Raw genomic sequence first — 14,683 nt, 5'->3', positions numbered from 1 at the left:
AAAAAAAAAAAAACATTAGCTTGGCATGGTGGCATGCTCCTGTAGTCCCAGCTACTTGGGTGACTGAGGCAGGAGGATTGCTTGAGCCTGGGAGGTCGAGGCTGCAGTGAGCCAAGATCATACCACTGCACTTCAGCCTGGGTGACAAAGTGAGACCCGGTCTCAAAAAAAAAAAAAAAAAGCTGGATGGGGGTGGGGAGGGGAATGAATATGTTATGTAGAGATTCTTTTTTCCCTTTAGTTTGTTTTCCAATACTCCAGATTTGTTTTCAGAATACAATTAGGATCTGCTTTCTTCTGGGAGTAAGAATACGTTAGATCTGTGGCTTGGTAATTATTCTGTACTATTTGCCCTCTTAGGTCAAAGGAAACCGTAATCTTTAGCTACCCATATAAACTTTACTGAGGGACCTAATGGAAATGTGCCCATCTTTGCTTTTTAGAAGTAGAGTGGCCTTTTAGAGGGAAATTAAGAATGTTGTTTAATATCTAATCTTCAAAAGTTTCTTACTGGTGCTAGCTTAACTTAATACCACCTTTTTAGGATTGTTGCAGTATACCTTACACGACTATTTAATCGTCTATTTTTAATCACCTGTCAGAAATTAGAGTCATAGGATAACTTTAGAGTTGAGTGAGAAGTCATCTAGTTTAGTAGTTTGTAAATATTTTAAAATATATATTATTGACTTAAATATTGGCAGAGCTGTTTTTCAAACAATTTCTATACAGCTTGAAAACCACTGATCTAGCTGAACTTCCTAATTTTGCAGCTGGGGAAACAAAGACCTGATATTAAATATCTAGCTAAGGTCACATAGCCAGTTTGTTTCAGAACCAGAACAAGAACTGTTAACTTATGACTACTTGTCTAATGCTATATTCACTACCACATACTCTTCTCAAGCTAATCTTGTTTCACAGGGTTCTTGTGAAAAAAGACTTTAACTTTGAGAAGAGAAAAATGCTATTCTCCAACCTGTTACCTGTCTTTTTACTTAGGTTGTTCAGAATGAAGAAAATGAAAACTGTTTGAGGAAAGTGGATCCCCAGCTATTGAAGATGGCATTAACTCCTTACCCCAAGCTAAAAACTGCTCTCTTCCCACAGTGCACTCCTCCTAGTGTCCTGCCATCTGATATTACACTCTACCACCTTATTCAGGTACAGTATTTAGGTGGCCAATATTTAGGTCTATCAGAGTTCAGCCAGGAAAACAGAAATCACTCTAGATCTTTCAACTGGAGGGCATTTAATGTAGGGAATTACTTATACAGCATGATAGCAGAATGGAGAAACCAAACGTGATAGTGAGACAACCCCGAATAACAAAACAGGAAGCCATGTTCTTGCACCCCTGAGGCTGCAAGAACAATGCAAAAAAGTGGTGTTACCAGAACCCAGAAGCTGGAGCCGTCTCTCGGAATTAAACTAACAACCAGACTGCCTAATGGGAACTGGGAACATAGAGTATGGAGGTAGATGCCCCAGGAAAATGCAGGGCGAGAATACCTTGACTACTTCTCTCTTCCCATCTTTAGTCTCCCACAGTGTCTTTGTGGCTATATTTAATCTGGTAGCCAAAGGGCAAAGGAACTTGGGAAATGTAGTTTCCTGCAATGCTGAGCAGAGTGGGAAGGGTGGAAGTGGGTCAGAGCAAACAGTTGACCAACATACCTGTCTGCTGCTTTCATCAAAAGCACTCTATTCTGCCACTTTTAACTTCTAACTATCTCTTCTCAATGAATCAGGGATGTTTGTTTAAATCAATGCTTTTTAATCTTTTTCAGAACCTCTAAGAATGTAAGAAAGCTACAAACCCTCTACCCAGAAAAATTACACATATGCAAATAATTTTGCTTACATTTTAAAGTGATTCACAGACTCCCTGAAGCCTAGTCAGGGACCCTCGGTTAAGAACACCTTCCTTTGCCTATTTCTCATTTCAAAAGGCTTTTCCTTTTTTCCCCTGAATACACATATTCTCATGGTATCTTCAACTCAGCATAAGGTTTATAATTCTATAAAGGAGCCGGGTGCGGTGGCTCATGTCTGTAGTCCCAACACTTTGGGAGGCCAAGTTGGGCGGATCACCTGAGGTCAGGGGTTCGAGACCAGCCTAGCCAACATAGTGAAACCCCATCTCTACTAAAAATACAACAATTAGGCAGGCATGGTGGCACGTGCCTATAGTCCCAGCTACTCGGGAGGCTGAGGCAGGAGAATGGCTTGAACCTGGGAGGCGGAAGTTGCAGTGAGCTGAGATCACACCCATGCGCTCTAGCCTGGGCAGCAGAGTGAGACTCCGTCTCAGAAAAATAATAATTCTGTAAAGGCACAAACTCTCTTACTCTAATGCAAAGACTTCTTAGAGTATCGACTGGTGCTACTCAAAAGTGTGGTCAGCACTTGCATACTGCTTGTTGCTGGAATGTGGTGAGATTAGTATCTTGCACCAAAATATGTATCTGCTGTATCACTAAGTACACTGTTTAGTTCAGTAGGGGTTTTTTTGTAGCAAGACTTTGAAGAAGGAAGCAGTATTCTGGATTTATACTGATAGAATTTAGACCAGCACTTTGAGTAGCACTGGTATAAATGATAAGTGGATTATGTAAAAACATAGTTTTACCTGGAAAGTACAGGTCACAGATTTTTGTGTGTGTCTTGTTTTGTGTCGTTTTTTCCCAGGCGAAACAAACATAATTTCACTACATAAAGTAGTTTGAATCAGCTTGAAACATAAGTGGTTTCATGTTGTTCTTTGTTCTGTTTTCAAACGGACTCATTTAATTTTTTTAGTGGTTATTTTAGGAAAAGTATTCCTTCTTTAATCACAAAATCTTCCTTGGTTTTACATCAAAGCTACTCTTTTTTTGGGCCATCCAAATCCTGACTTTTTTTGTTCTGTTTTTTTCCTGTATTCTTCCCACAAGCTGTTTCTAGACTTTCCTAAACATTTAGCCTGGAAAAATTCCAAACAACCACTACTTGCTACTGCCAAACCTTTTCTGATTGACTTGACCTTGGTCCGCAATTTTTTCTTTGTTGTTCGTATTGTTGCTCATCACATTCCTTCAACCACTTATCCAGTTTTTTTCTTCTTTCTCTTTTCCCTTCCTTCCCTACCCTGTTCTTCACTCATCTTGTCATGTTTACATGGTAACATTTTCTAGTCTTTTAGCCCTCTTGCTTTTTGATTCCAAAAGCATTTCTGAAGCCCATTTTACTTTATAGTTGATGCTCCCTCTACCAAAAGAGTATGGCCTTTGCAGACGTAGTTTGACATAAGGAGAGTCTTTAAAAGGAGCATAGCCAGTTCTGTTTTAATTAAAATATAAAGATGTCTCATAATTCTATTTTATTTTTAGCTGTGTTCAAAGAATTTATGTCCAGAATGATAAGCTTTAAATTGTCTTGGAAAAGGGAAGCAGACTACCTCTGAAGTCCTTTCATATAATTTTGTTTACCTATTTTAGAATCAATGAATTTCTAATTCTGTTTAACTTTTCCCCTTTTTCAGTCATTATCACCCTTTGATCCTAGCAGATTGTTTGGCTGGCAGTCTGCTAACACACTAGCTATAGGAGGTAAGTCATCATGGGTACTTCTTGAGACATGTTTTAGTAATGTTAACTATAGAAGTTAATATATGTAAAGCCAATCTAGTTTTCTCATTGCTTTTTATTTTAAAAGTAAAGGTGTATTCCAAAGGAAAAATAGTTCGCAGAAGACAGAATTGAAAACATACTGTGAGTTAAAAGTCAATGTATTAGGTTACTAGTGCTGTACTTGCTGAAAAATGTAATGTGTAACTATTTGATTATATATCTTCCTTTCAAAAAATTATTCTTCATTTCCAGTATAGTATCATAAAAATTAAAAGCATAGGTGTCAGCATTAAACAAATCTTGGCCCTACCATGTAATTAATACCTGTGTGACCTTGGTCATGTGATCTAACCTCTTTAGTTCTCTGTGAAATGAGGTTAATCACAGTGACCACCTAACACATTACTATGAGAATAAAAGGAGGCAAGGCATTTAAGTACCAGATTCACACATTGCTGTGCTATAAAGACCGTAAGACTTTCTTGGGTTCCATATCCAAGGATTCAGCCAACCTCAGATGGGAAATATTTGAGAGAACAAACAAACAATTAAAAAAAAAATAGAACAATAAAAAAATACCAATTTAAAAATACAGTATAACAACTATTTTACATAGCATTTACATTTATTAGGTATTATAAATGATCTAGAGTAATTTAAAGTGTATAGGGAAATGTGCATAGGCCATATATAAATACTGTGCTATTTTACAGGGACTTGAGCATCCTTCTGTGAATTTTGGTATCCAAGAGTTTCAGGAACCAATCCTCCATGGATACCAAGAGATGACTAGACTCACATCAAAATATCTTCTGACTTCAGATTTATCTAAAAAGAGACATTTTTGTTCTGATATTTTCTTGGGTTTAGAGGAACTTTAATCTGAGCTATTCTGTTGGTCTTATTAATAGAAAGGTGGTGCCATCTTTCTAAGATAGTCATGCTCTGTGAATACAACATCAGAAAGTAGGTGATAACAAATGGAGGTTATAGGAGGGTAATTAGTGTCGAGGGAAAAACGTTCTAAAATTACCTGTTGGAGGCCAGGTGCAGTGGCTCATGCCTATAATCCTAACACTTAGGAAGCTGAGGTGGAAGGATTGCTTGAGGCCAGGAATGCAAGACCAGCTTGGACAACATAGCAACACACTGTCTCTACAAAAAATTAGCCAGGTATAGAAGATAAGGGTCAAGAAGGTGAAAGAAAAATTTAAAAATTAGCCAGGTATGGTTGTGTGTACCTACAGTCCTATAGGAGGCTGAGGCAAGAGGATTGCTTGAGTTAAGTCAAGGCTGCAGTGAGTTTTGGTCATGCCACTGCACTCCAGCCTGGGCAACAGAGCAAGACCCTGTGTCCAAAAAAAAAAAAAAAATTACCTGTTGGAGAAAGGTGCAGTGAATTGGCTTTGGTGAACAGGGGACTCATATAAATATGTTAAAAGGGATGTTATTGCATAATGACCTTTGTGAATGAATTTAAAAGCCCCTTTTGCATATATTTAACAGATTTTATAACTATAGGGTTATTGGCTATTGCCTTTCTGAACTTAAAGGATCATCAAATACAGAATTAAAACCAGGGTGGTTCAACATACACAAATTAATAAATTATATACCACGTTAACAGAATGAAAGACAAAAACCAGGCCAAGCGCAATGGCTCACGCCTGTAATCCCAACACTTTGGGAGGCCGAGGCGAGTGGATCACGAGGTCAGGAGATCGAGACCATCCCGGCTAACACGGTGGGAAACCCTGTCTCTACTAAAAAGTACAAAAAATATTAGCTGGGCATGGTGGCAGATGCCTGTAGTCCCAGCTACTTGGGAGGCTGAGGCAGGAGAATGGTGTGAACCTGGGAGGCGGAACTTGCAGTGAGCCAAGATCATGCCACTGCACTACAGCCTGGGCGACAGAGTGAGACTCTATCTAAAAAAAAAAAAAAGGACAAAAACCATAAACCATATATGATCATATCAATAGATACAGAAAAAGCATTTTGCAAAATTCAACATCCTTTCATAATAAAAACTCTCAACAAATTAGGCATAGAAGGAATGCATCTCAATGTTATAAAGGCCATATATGACAGGCTCACAGCTATTATCATACTCAGCAGTGAAAAGTTGAAAGCTTTTCCTCTAAGATCAGAAACAAGGCAGGGATGCCCACCCTTGCCACTTCTGTTCAACATAGTACTTGAAGTCCTAGCCAGAGCATTTAAGCAAAAAAAAAAATGAAAGGCATCCAAATCAGAAAGGAAGAAGTAAAGTTGTCATTGTTTGCAGATGGCATGATTTTGTATATAGAAAATCCTAAAGACTCTACCAGTAAAACTGTTAGAACTAATAAACAAATTCAGGAAAGTTCTAGGATATTAAATCAACATACAAAAATCAGTAGTGTTCTATATATCAATAGCAAACTATCTGAAAAAGATAATGAACAAAACTATCCCATTTCTGTTTTTTAATAGAACACAAAATACTTAGGAATAAATTTAATCAAAGAGGTCAAAGATCTGTACATGTTAAACTATCAGACATTGGTGAAAGAGGCTAGGTGGGCTGGGCGCGGTGTCTGGCTGGACACAGTGGCTCACGCTCATGCCTGTAATCCCAGCACTTTGGGAGACCGAGGTGGGCAGATCACCTGAGGTCAGGAGTTCAAGACCAGTCTGGCCAACATGGCGAAACCCCGTCTCTACTATAAGTACAAAAATTGGGTGTAGTGGCATATGCCTGTAAGTCCCAGCTACTCAGGAGGCTAAGGCAGGAGAATCGCTTGAACCCAGGAGGCAGAGGTTGCAGTTAGCCGAGATTGTGCCATGGCACTCCAGCCTGGACAGCAGAGTAAGACTCTATCTTAAAAAAAAAAAAAAAAAGAATAGAAGAGGCTGGGTGTACACATGTAATCCCAGCACTCTGGGAGGCCAAGGCAGGCGGATTGCTTGAGCTCACGACTTTGAGACCTCATCTCTACCAAAAATACTGAAGAAAGCCAGGTGTGGTGGCGTGCACCTGTGGTCCCAGCTACTTGGGAGGCTGAAGTGGGAGGATCACCTGAGCCCAGGAGGCGGAGGTTGCAGTGAGCCAAGATTGTGCCACTGCACTCCAGTCTGGGCGACAGAGCCAGACCCTGTCCCCCAAAAAAAACCCAAAAAACAAAACCATTTATATTGTATACTTTAAATATATACAGTTCTTAAAAGTTAAATAAGTTGCTCAAGGTCAGACAGCTAGTGGTATCAAAACCAGGAATCACACACTTTTTGTCTTTTTTGGAGACGGAGTTTTACTCTTGTTGCCCAGGCTGGAGTGCAATGGCGCGATCTTGGCTCACTGCCACCTCCACCTCCCAGGTTCGTGATTCTCCTGCCTCAGTCTCCTGAGTAGCTGGGACTACAGGCACGTACCACCATGTCTGGTTAATTTTGTATTTTTAGTAGTGACGGGGTTTCTCCATGTTGGTCAGGCTGATACCGAACTCCCAACCTCAGTTGATCCACCCACCTCAGCCTCCCACAGTGCTGGGATTACAGGAGTGAGCCACCACGCTCGGCCTCAAACACATGACTCTAAAGCCCTATTACCTCTGAGATACTAGACCTGCCAGACTAGAGCTTCCTTCCACCCCTGTAAACAATATCCTCAAATGAAATCAGTTGGGACAGCTTCTAAAGTTATTTTTTTTTATCAGTTTTACACATTCAACCAGAATGGCTTTAGCTCTTTGACAGTTGTCCTAAAATGAGCATGCACATTGCCCTCTAAGGAGTCACTTCTGGGTCTGCTTTCTTATGTCCCCAGCACGTGTTCCTCCATTGGTTTAGGGATGTGTTAGAGATACTGGGATATAGATATAGGGATGTTATAGATACTGGGAATTTCCCCCACAGTTATACATTAGCATCTATAATAACAGATGTAATGAGCTGTGGCCAGGAAGACCCAAACGGAGAGAAGACATCCCTTTCCACCCCAAGTAGTCACTGAGCCTTGCTCCACTGGCAGCCAGACCCTCCCAGGTCTCTGCCAAAGCTGTAGTTCAGTGACTGCAGCCCTCACAGGAGGAAGATTCCATTAACAAAATGTCATGGAGCACTCCCGCTGGCACAGCCCTCCAAGATGATCTAGCCCAATTAGCTTATTTTACTTAGGAGATCATGAAAGCCCAGAGAGGAGAGATTTCAAAGTACTCAGGCGTTTAGAGACAGTCAGCTCTAGAGTGCTGACTGTAGATCCTAAAAGAGTCTCTCAACAGAAAAAAAGCAACTAAAATTACAAGTAAGTTTAATGGGATGGTAGGAGGGAGCATCTTTTTTTTTTTTTTTTTTTTTTTTTGGAGGCAGAGTTTCGCTCTTGCCCAGGCTGGAGTGCAAAGGCACAGTCTCAGCTCACCACAACTTCTGCCTCCCAGATTCAAGCTGTTCTCCTGCCTCAGCCTCTCAAGTAGCTGGGATTACAGGCATGCGCCACCACACCTGGCTAATTTTGTATTTTTAGTAAAGATGGGGTTTCTCCATGTTGGTCAGGCTGGTCTTGAACTCTTGACCTCAGGTCATCCTCCTGCCTCGGCCTCACAAAGTGCTGGGATTACAGGTGTGAGCCACCGCACCCAGCCAGAGCATCAGTTCTTACCATAGTTTTTATGCAACTTCTCAGGTACACATCTTTGTATAAAATGAAGGCTATCTCTATATGTTGAAGTAAAATAAAACACGTTTTGGTAAGTTCAAAGTGATACATAGTGATGCAAAATGATTACAGCAACCAGTTTTCTTTTGTCATTAGAGAGTTAAGTTTTCCATGTGCAAATCTGAAATTAATTATGGTGATGTACAGATAATTGATATTGTTTTACTTTCCTCCCAGATGCATGGAGTCATCTCCCACATTTCTCTAGCCCTGACCTGGTTAATAAATATGCTGTAGTGGAACGTCTGAATTTTGCTTATTATTTACATCATGGACGGCCATCATTTGCATTTGGTACTTTTCTGGTCCAGGAATTAATCAAGAGCAAGACTCCCAAGCAGCTGTGAGTATTTAAAATATAATTTTGGCTGGGTACAGTGGTTTACCCCTGTAATCCCAGCTCTTTGGGAAGCAGGAGGATCACCTGAGCCCAGGAGTTCAAGTAGGCAGTGATCTATGGTCACGCCACTGCACTTTAGCCTGGGTGACAGTGAGACTCTGCCACTAAGAAAAAAAGTAAAATAAATTATAATTTGTATTCTAAAAAAGGGCATATCTGTCACATTTTACACATATATTGAAAAACATACTGGAAACATACCACATTTAACAGTGATTACATTTGGATGGTGATTATTGTTTTCATTTGTGCTTCCCTGTGTGTCCCAAGTTTCTGGCATTCAGTGTGTGTGATTTTTGTTAACTGGAAAAAAGATAAATATATTTTGAAAAATAATCAGATTTAAAATCATATAGGAGCTTGTCAGGTATTAGCAGTTAGAGAGGGAATTCTAAGGGAGGGAGAGCATTAGGACAAATACCTAATGCATGCGGGGATTAAAACCTAGATGACGGGTTGATAGGTGCAGCAAACTGCCATGGCACATGTATACCTATGTAACCTGCATGTTCTGCACATGTATCCCAGAACTTAAAAAAAGGAATTATATGATGAGATGTGAATTCTATATTTAATGTCTTTAATAATTCATTTAATTCATTTTTATAAAGCACAGAATTGAGAGGAGCATTTACTAGAACAAACAGCTAAATATAGATTTACTTTATTGGTTTGTTTTATAATTAACAAAGTAATACCTTTTTTATGGTAAAGTATTCAAGTAGTTTAGAAAGGTGAAAATGAAAGATATCCCTCAGCCTCCCATTCCACATGTTAAAAACATAGTTAATAATGTCTTGTGTGGGCTGAGCATGGTGGCTCACACCTGTAATCCCAGCACTTTGGGAGGCTGAGGTGGACAGATCACAAGGTCAGGAGTTTGAGACCAGCCTGGCCAATATGGTGAAACCCCATCTCTACTAAAAATACAAAACTTAGCCAGGCATGGTGGTGGGCGCCTGTAGTCCCACCTACTCGGGAGACTGAGGCAGGAGAATCGCTTGAACCCGGGAGGCGGAGGTTGAAGTGAGCCGAGATCACGCCACTGCACTCCAGTCTGGGCAACAGAATGAGACTCCGTCTCAAAAATAATAATAATAATAATAAAAAATAATAATTTATTATGTCTTTCTCAAATTTTCTATTCCTATAAAAGGCCTATCTGAGTTTTTAAAAATGTGCTTTATGATGTCAAACTTAAATTTACGTGGCATTGATATTCTTCGTAGTTTGTATACATACTTATAATTGATAAAATCACAAGTTGGCAGTCTTTCAGAAGTTGTACTTCATGTCTTCTGGATGAAGTTGGAAGCAAGAATAATTTAGACTATGACTTAAGTGTTTTAGAAAGTCAGCTTAAGGGAATAGGGGGCTCTTGTGCCAAAAGACAACTGAAAAGCTACCAGGAACCTAAACGGGTACGTGCAAGGGGCAAAAGGGAAGGGAGAGGAGGCCAGAAATCACATGGCTGGCACTCCATGTGTCACTGATTTAATTCCATTTGCTTTTCCTGGTGAGAAATAATTTTCATGTGCTGATGTGATTTTGATTCCTTTCTTTTTCAGGATCCAGCAAGTAGGCAATGAAGCCTATGTCATAGGGCTCTCCTCCTTCCACATACCTTCAGTAGGAGCTGCATGTGTTTGTTTCTTAGAATTGCTTGGCCTTGACAGCCTCAAACTCAGAGTTGATATGAAAGTGGCCAATATCATTTTGAGATACAAGTGCAGAAATGAAGATGCTCAGTACAGCTTTATCAGAGAGTCTGTAGGTACAGCACCTTTTTTTATTTGGCCTGCTTTGTTTAGAGAAGGTATGACTAGATCTAAGGCGTTGATTTGTGAGTGCTTGGGGAGAAAATGGTTATCCTCTTGATTTTATCCTTTTCCTGCAGAGTATGTGTTCTTTATCTCACTTTCTTGGGCACTTTAATTGGGTTCTGAAATGGCCCTGAGACACACTGTTCAAACAGAATTACTCAGGTTTTGACTTTTTCTCTTGACCGTATTTTGTTGTTTTTTATTTGTTACAGCCGAAAAACTATCTAAACTAGCTGATGGTGAAAAGGCAACCACAGAAGAATTGCTTGTTCTCTTAGAAGAAGGTATATGGAACAGCATTCAGCAACAGGAAATAAAGAGGTTTGTGAGTTGCAGTCTCAGCCTCTTTTCTAACAAGCTTATTGTGCCAACCTGTGTTTGCCTAGTTTTTCTTTGAACAACTCTGGTGTTTCCACTAAATCCCCCTAGACCTTATCTTCTTCTTTATCTAGCATATAGCAGATGCTCAGTAAATGAATAATGATTTTAATTGCATCTTGCCATCAGTGAAAGGAAGGTGAAGACAGCAATTCTCTCTTTAGAGATGGACTTACCAAGAGACGGAGAGCAGCTTTGTCTCCTCCACTGCCTTGCTAGTCAGAGAAGTCTTTTAAATGGTACATGTTGAAATGCCAGAAGATGTGGGTTCAGCTGTCTTGGAGGATTGGAAAAAAATGAAGGAGAAGAAGAGGATGATGTGGGATGGGTCTTCTAAAATTTGACTTTAAGTAATGTCCTTAATTTTTTCTTTGTATCACGTCAGTTGATAATGGAAGCTGAAGTGACTGTACGTAAAAGCATGTCCTTACACTTCATGCCTGTTTTTCTCTGTGCTGCCCCGCTGGGGCTGACCTAACCACTCCAGACCCTGAGAATGCACCTTTTTTCTGTACATCCTATCACTGATTCTGTTCTTGGCAGAATCCTGCTTGTAGCAGGAATGTGTACCCTCCCTCTGGTGAGGAGGCCCTGGTACCCACCAGGCCTCTGAGTACTCTAAAGTGAATAGAGCAAGAGAATTAAGTGCTCAGAAAGTTTCTTGACTGACAACTTCCTCAGTTCTCCTAAGGATGCTACACAGCCAGGATAAATAGGTATTTGATTGATGACTTGGGGAAGGAATGAATTGTGCCAGTATGATAAGCTAGCTATTCTGCCTTATGGGTGAAAGAATCTACTTTTTTCGGTCAGGCACAGTGGTTCACACCTGTAATCCCAGCACTTCAGGAATCCGAGGCGGGCAGATCACCTGAGGTTGGGAGTTCAAGACCAGCCTGACCAACATGTAGAAACCCCATCTCGAAACCACATCTCTACTAAAAATACAAAATTAGCTGGGCGTGGTGGTGCCTGCCTGTAAACCCAGCTACTCGGGAGGCTGAGACAGAACTGCTTGAACCCAGCAGGCAGAGGTTGCAGTGAGCTGAGATCGCACCATTGCACTCCAGCCTAGGCAACAAGAGCAAAACTCTGTCTCAAAAAAAAAAAGAATGAAAAAAGAATCTACTTTTCAAAGTAGCCTAATAAATATTTAGTATTTATTGGAGAAGATACTGTGCTTTAATTTATATCATTTTTACTTATTTTCCAGTTCAGACTAAAGCTATATTTTAATGAGTTTTTTGTTTTTTCTTGACCACCCCCACCTCTAATTCTAATTTTAGGTTATCCAGTGAGTCTAGCAGCCAGTGGGCATTAGTGGTACAGTTCTGCAGGCTACACGATATGAAACTAAGCATATCTTACCTTAGAGAATGTGCCAAAGCAAATGATTGGCTGCAGTTCATTATTCACAGCCAACTCCACAACTACCACCCAGCAGAGGTAAGCCACTAATTGTTAGCAGTCACTCAAAAGGAAATAGGAACACTTCTCAGAAGACAGCATTCTTTCTGTTGTGTAGACATAGGCCTTTTTTTTTTTTTTGACATCCGGGATACGTACTGGATCCATGGGCTTTTGTTTCATATGATACTATTATTTTTCCTAAGATTTCAGTGGGTTGGTATCAGACAAGGCACTAGTCATTAGTACTGAAGAGCTGAAAAGCTTTTGTGACTTCAGATTGAATATGGAAATTCACTCAAAAGCACCATACAACTTTGTAAAATTATATAGTAGTCACTCTGACTTAGTTCAGGGTGAGAAAGCATAATTTTGTCTATACTTTTCTCTAACATTTTCAGCTCCAGTTGAAACTGAAAGTTGGGTTTCTGTTTAATTATCTGATATGCCTTCTAGGTGAAATCCCTTATCCAGTACTTCAGCCCAGTCGTTCAAGACCACTTAAGGCTGGCTTTTGAGAACTTGCCCTTAGTGCCCACCTCCAAAATGGACATCAGTCAAGTCTGCAATAAGTCCTCCCAGGAACTTCAGGGAAGCAAAGAAGTGATGACCGATTTATTTGAAATTCTGCTCCAGTGCTCAGAGGAGCCAGACTCCTGGCACTGGCTTCTGGTTGAAGCAGTGAAACTACAGGCGCCTATCCTCAGTGTTCTGGCCTCATGTCTCCAGGTGAGGATCATAAGAAGCCTAAATTAAGTACCCAGAGAACAATAAAATAAGTGATGAGGGACAGGAAAGGCTGATAATCAGAAGTGGGATGATGATGACAGTGAGGTTCCAGCATGTGTTTCCAAGTTCACTGCAACTTTTTGTGCTTCTCTAGCTTAGGCTCTGGGCCATTTAGTGTACTTGCTTGTGCCTTAACATTCAGTGAACTCAAGTGGTCAGAGCCTTGGTTCCTGGTTGGCAGTCACAGAGAAAGACACTTTGGTGGACTGACCACCACTGTTTCTTTGGTGCCTTCTTTAGCAGGGAAAAGGGACATTCCAGACAGTTCTTTAATCAGCAGATCAGTGGAGGGCAATCCTACTTTCTTATGATTTGTACTTCCCTGACTTTCACATATTCCCCCTTCTGTCTGCTTCTTGGTCTTTTGACCTGCAACACTCTGCAGGACAGTTTAGAATGGTCCCTTGGTTGCTCATTAGTTTGTTTCATGTTTGAAGGCTTTTCAAGCCGTTTTAACTAATTAAGTTGGGTGACTTATTCTAAACAGGCAATACCCATCTGTAGCATTTGAACATTTGCCAGGTAATCCAGGCCTAGTTGTTATTTTATTGATCCCGTGGCAGGGTGCCAGTGCCATTTCTTGTCTCTGTGTTTGGATCATCACTTCTGTGGAGGACCGTGTTGCAACTGAAGCAATGGGATACATTCAGGACTCGATAGAGGACCATACCTGGAACCTTGAGGATCTTTCAGTCATCTGGAGAACATTATTAACAAGACAGAAGAGCAAAACTCTCATTAGAGGTTTCCAACTTTTCTTTAAGGTAGTGATCGTTGCTTCACTTCTTTCCAGGGCTTCAGGGGTTACTTCAGCATATCTCCTCTTGGCTTTTTCTTATTTCCATCCTTGCATTTTTTTTAGCCAACAGCAGATGCTGATGATGATATTAGAAGTACCATTTACTGGCCGGGCACGGTGGCTCACGCCTGTAATCCCAGCACTTTGGGAGGCTGAGGCGGGCGGATCACTTGAGGTCAGGAGTTTGAGACCAGCCTGTCCAAAATGGTGAAACCCTGTCTCTACTAAAAATAAAAAACTTAGCTGGGCACGGTGGCATGGGCCTGTAATCCCAACTACTCGGGAGGCTAAGGGAGGATAATTGCTTGAACCTGGGAGGTAGAGGTTGCAGTGAGCTGAGATCGCGCCACTGCACTCCAGCCTAGGTGACAGAGCAAGACTCCATCTCAAAAAAAAAAAAAAAAAATTACCTTAGCAAAGTCGTATTTTATTTTATTTATTTTATTTTATGTTATGTCATGTCATGTTATGTCATTCTCTGAGACAGGGTCCTACTCTGTCACCCAGGTTGTAGTTCATTGTCATGATAAGGCTCACTCCAGCCTCAACCTCCAAGGCTTAGGTGATCTTCCCAACTCAGCCTCCCAGGTGGCTAGGACCACAGGCACAGCCACCATGCCTGGGTTTTTTTTTGTTTGTTTGTTTTTGTTTTTTTCTTTTGTATTTTTAGTAAAGACAGAGTTTCACCATGTTGACCAGGCTGGTCTCGAACTCCTGGACTCAAGCAATCCTCCTACCTCATCTTCCCAAAGCACTGGGATTATGAGCATCAGCCACCAC

At 40.7% G+C, this 14,683-nt stretch overlaps 1 protein-coding gene across 3 annotated transcripts in view; it reads left to right on the top strand.

Moving 5' to 3' along the window:
• SPG11 (spastic paraplegia 11 (autosomal recessive)) overlaps nt 1-14,683 on the top strand; it is a 105,697-nt gene that overhangs the window by 56,613 nt on the left and 34,401 nt on the right. For all 3 annotated transcript variants that reach the window (XM_011941181.1, XM_011941182.1, XM_011941180.1), the window contains exons 19-26: nt 1,003-1,164; nt 3,524-3,590; nt 8,485-8,650; nt 10,276-10,481; nt 10,743-10,851; nt 12,195-12,354; nt 12,772-13,044; nt 13,668-13,868. In XM_011941181.1, the coding sequence (XP_011796571.1) occupies nt 1,003-1,164; nt 3,524-3,590; nt 8,485-8,650; nt 10,276-10,481; nt 10,743-10,851; nt 12,195-12,354; nt 12,772-13,044; nt 13,668-13,868 (1,344 nt within the window). The remainder of the gene's footprint in view (nt 1-1,002; nt 1,165-3,523; nt 3,591-8,484; nt 8,651-10,275; nt 10,482-10,742; nt 10,852-12,194; nt 12,355-12,771; nt 13,045-13,667; nt 13,869-14,683) is intronic.

The sequence above is a fragment of the Colobus angolensis genome, unplaced genomic scaffold (genome assembly GCF_000951035.1).
Source record: "Colobus angolensis palliatus isolate OR3802 unplaced genomic scaffold, Cang.pa_1.0 Scaffold199, whole genome shotgun sequence".
Classification (NCBI taxonomy): Eukaryota; Metazoa; Chordata; class Mammalia; order Primates; family Cercopithecidae; genus Colobus; species Colobus angolensis.
Note: the sequence above shows the minus strand (reverse complement) of the source record. Positions and strands in the feature narration are given on the sequence as shown.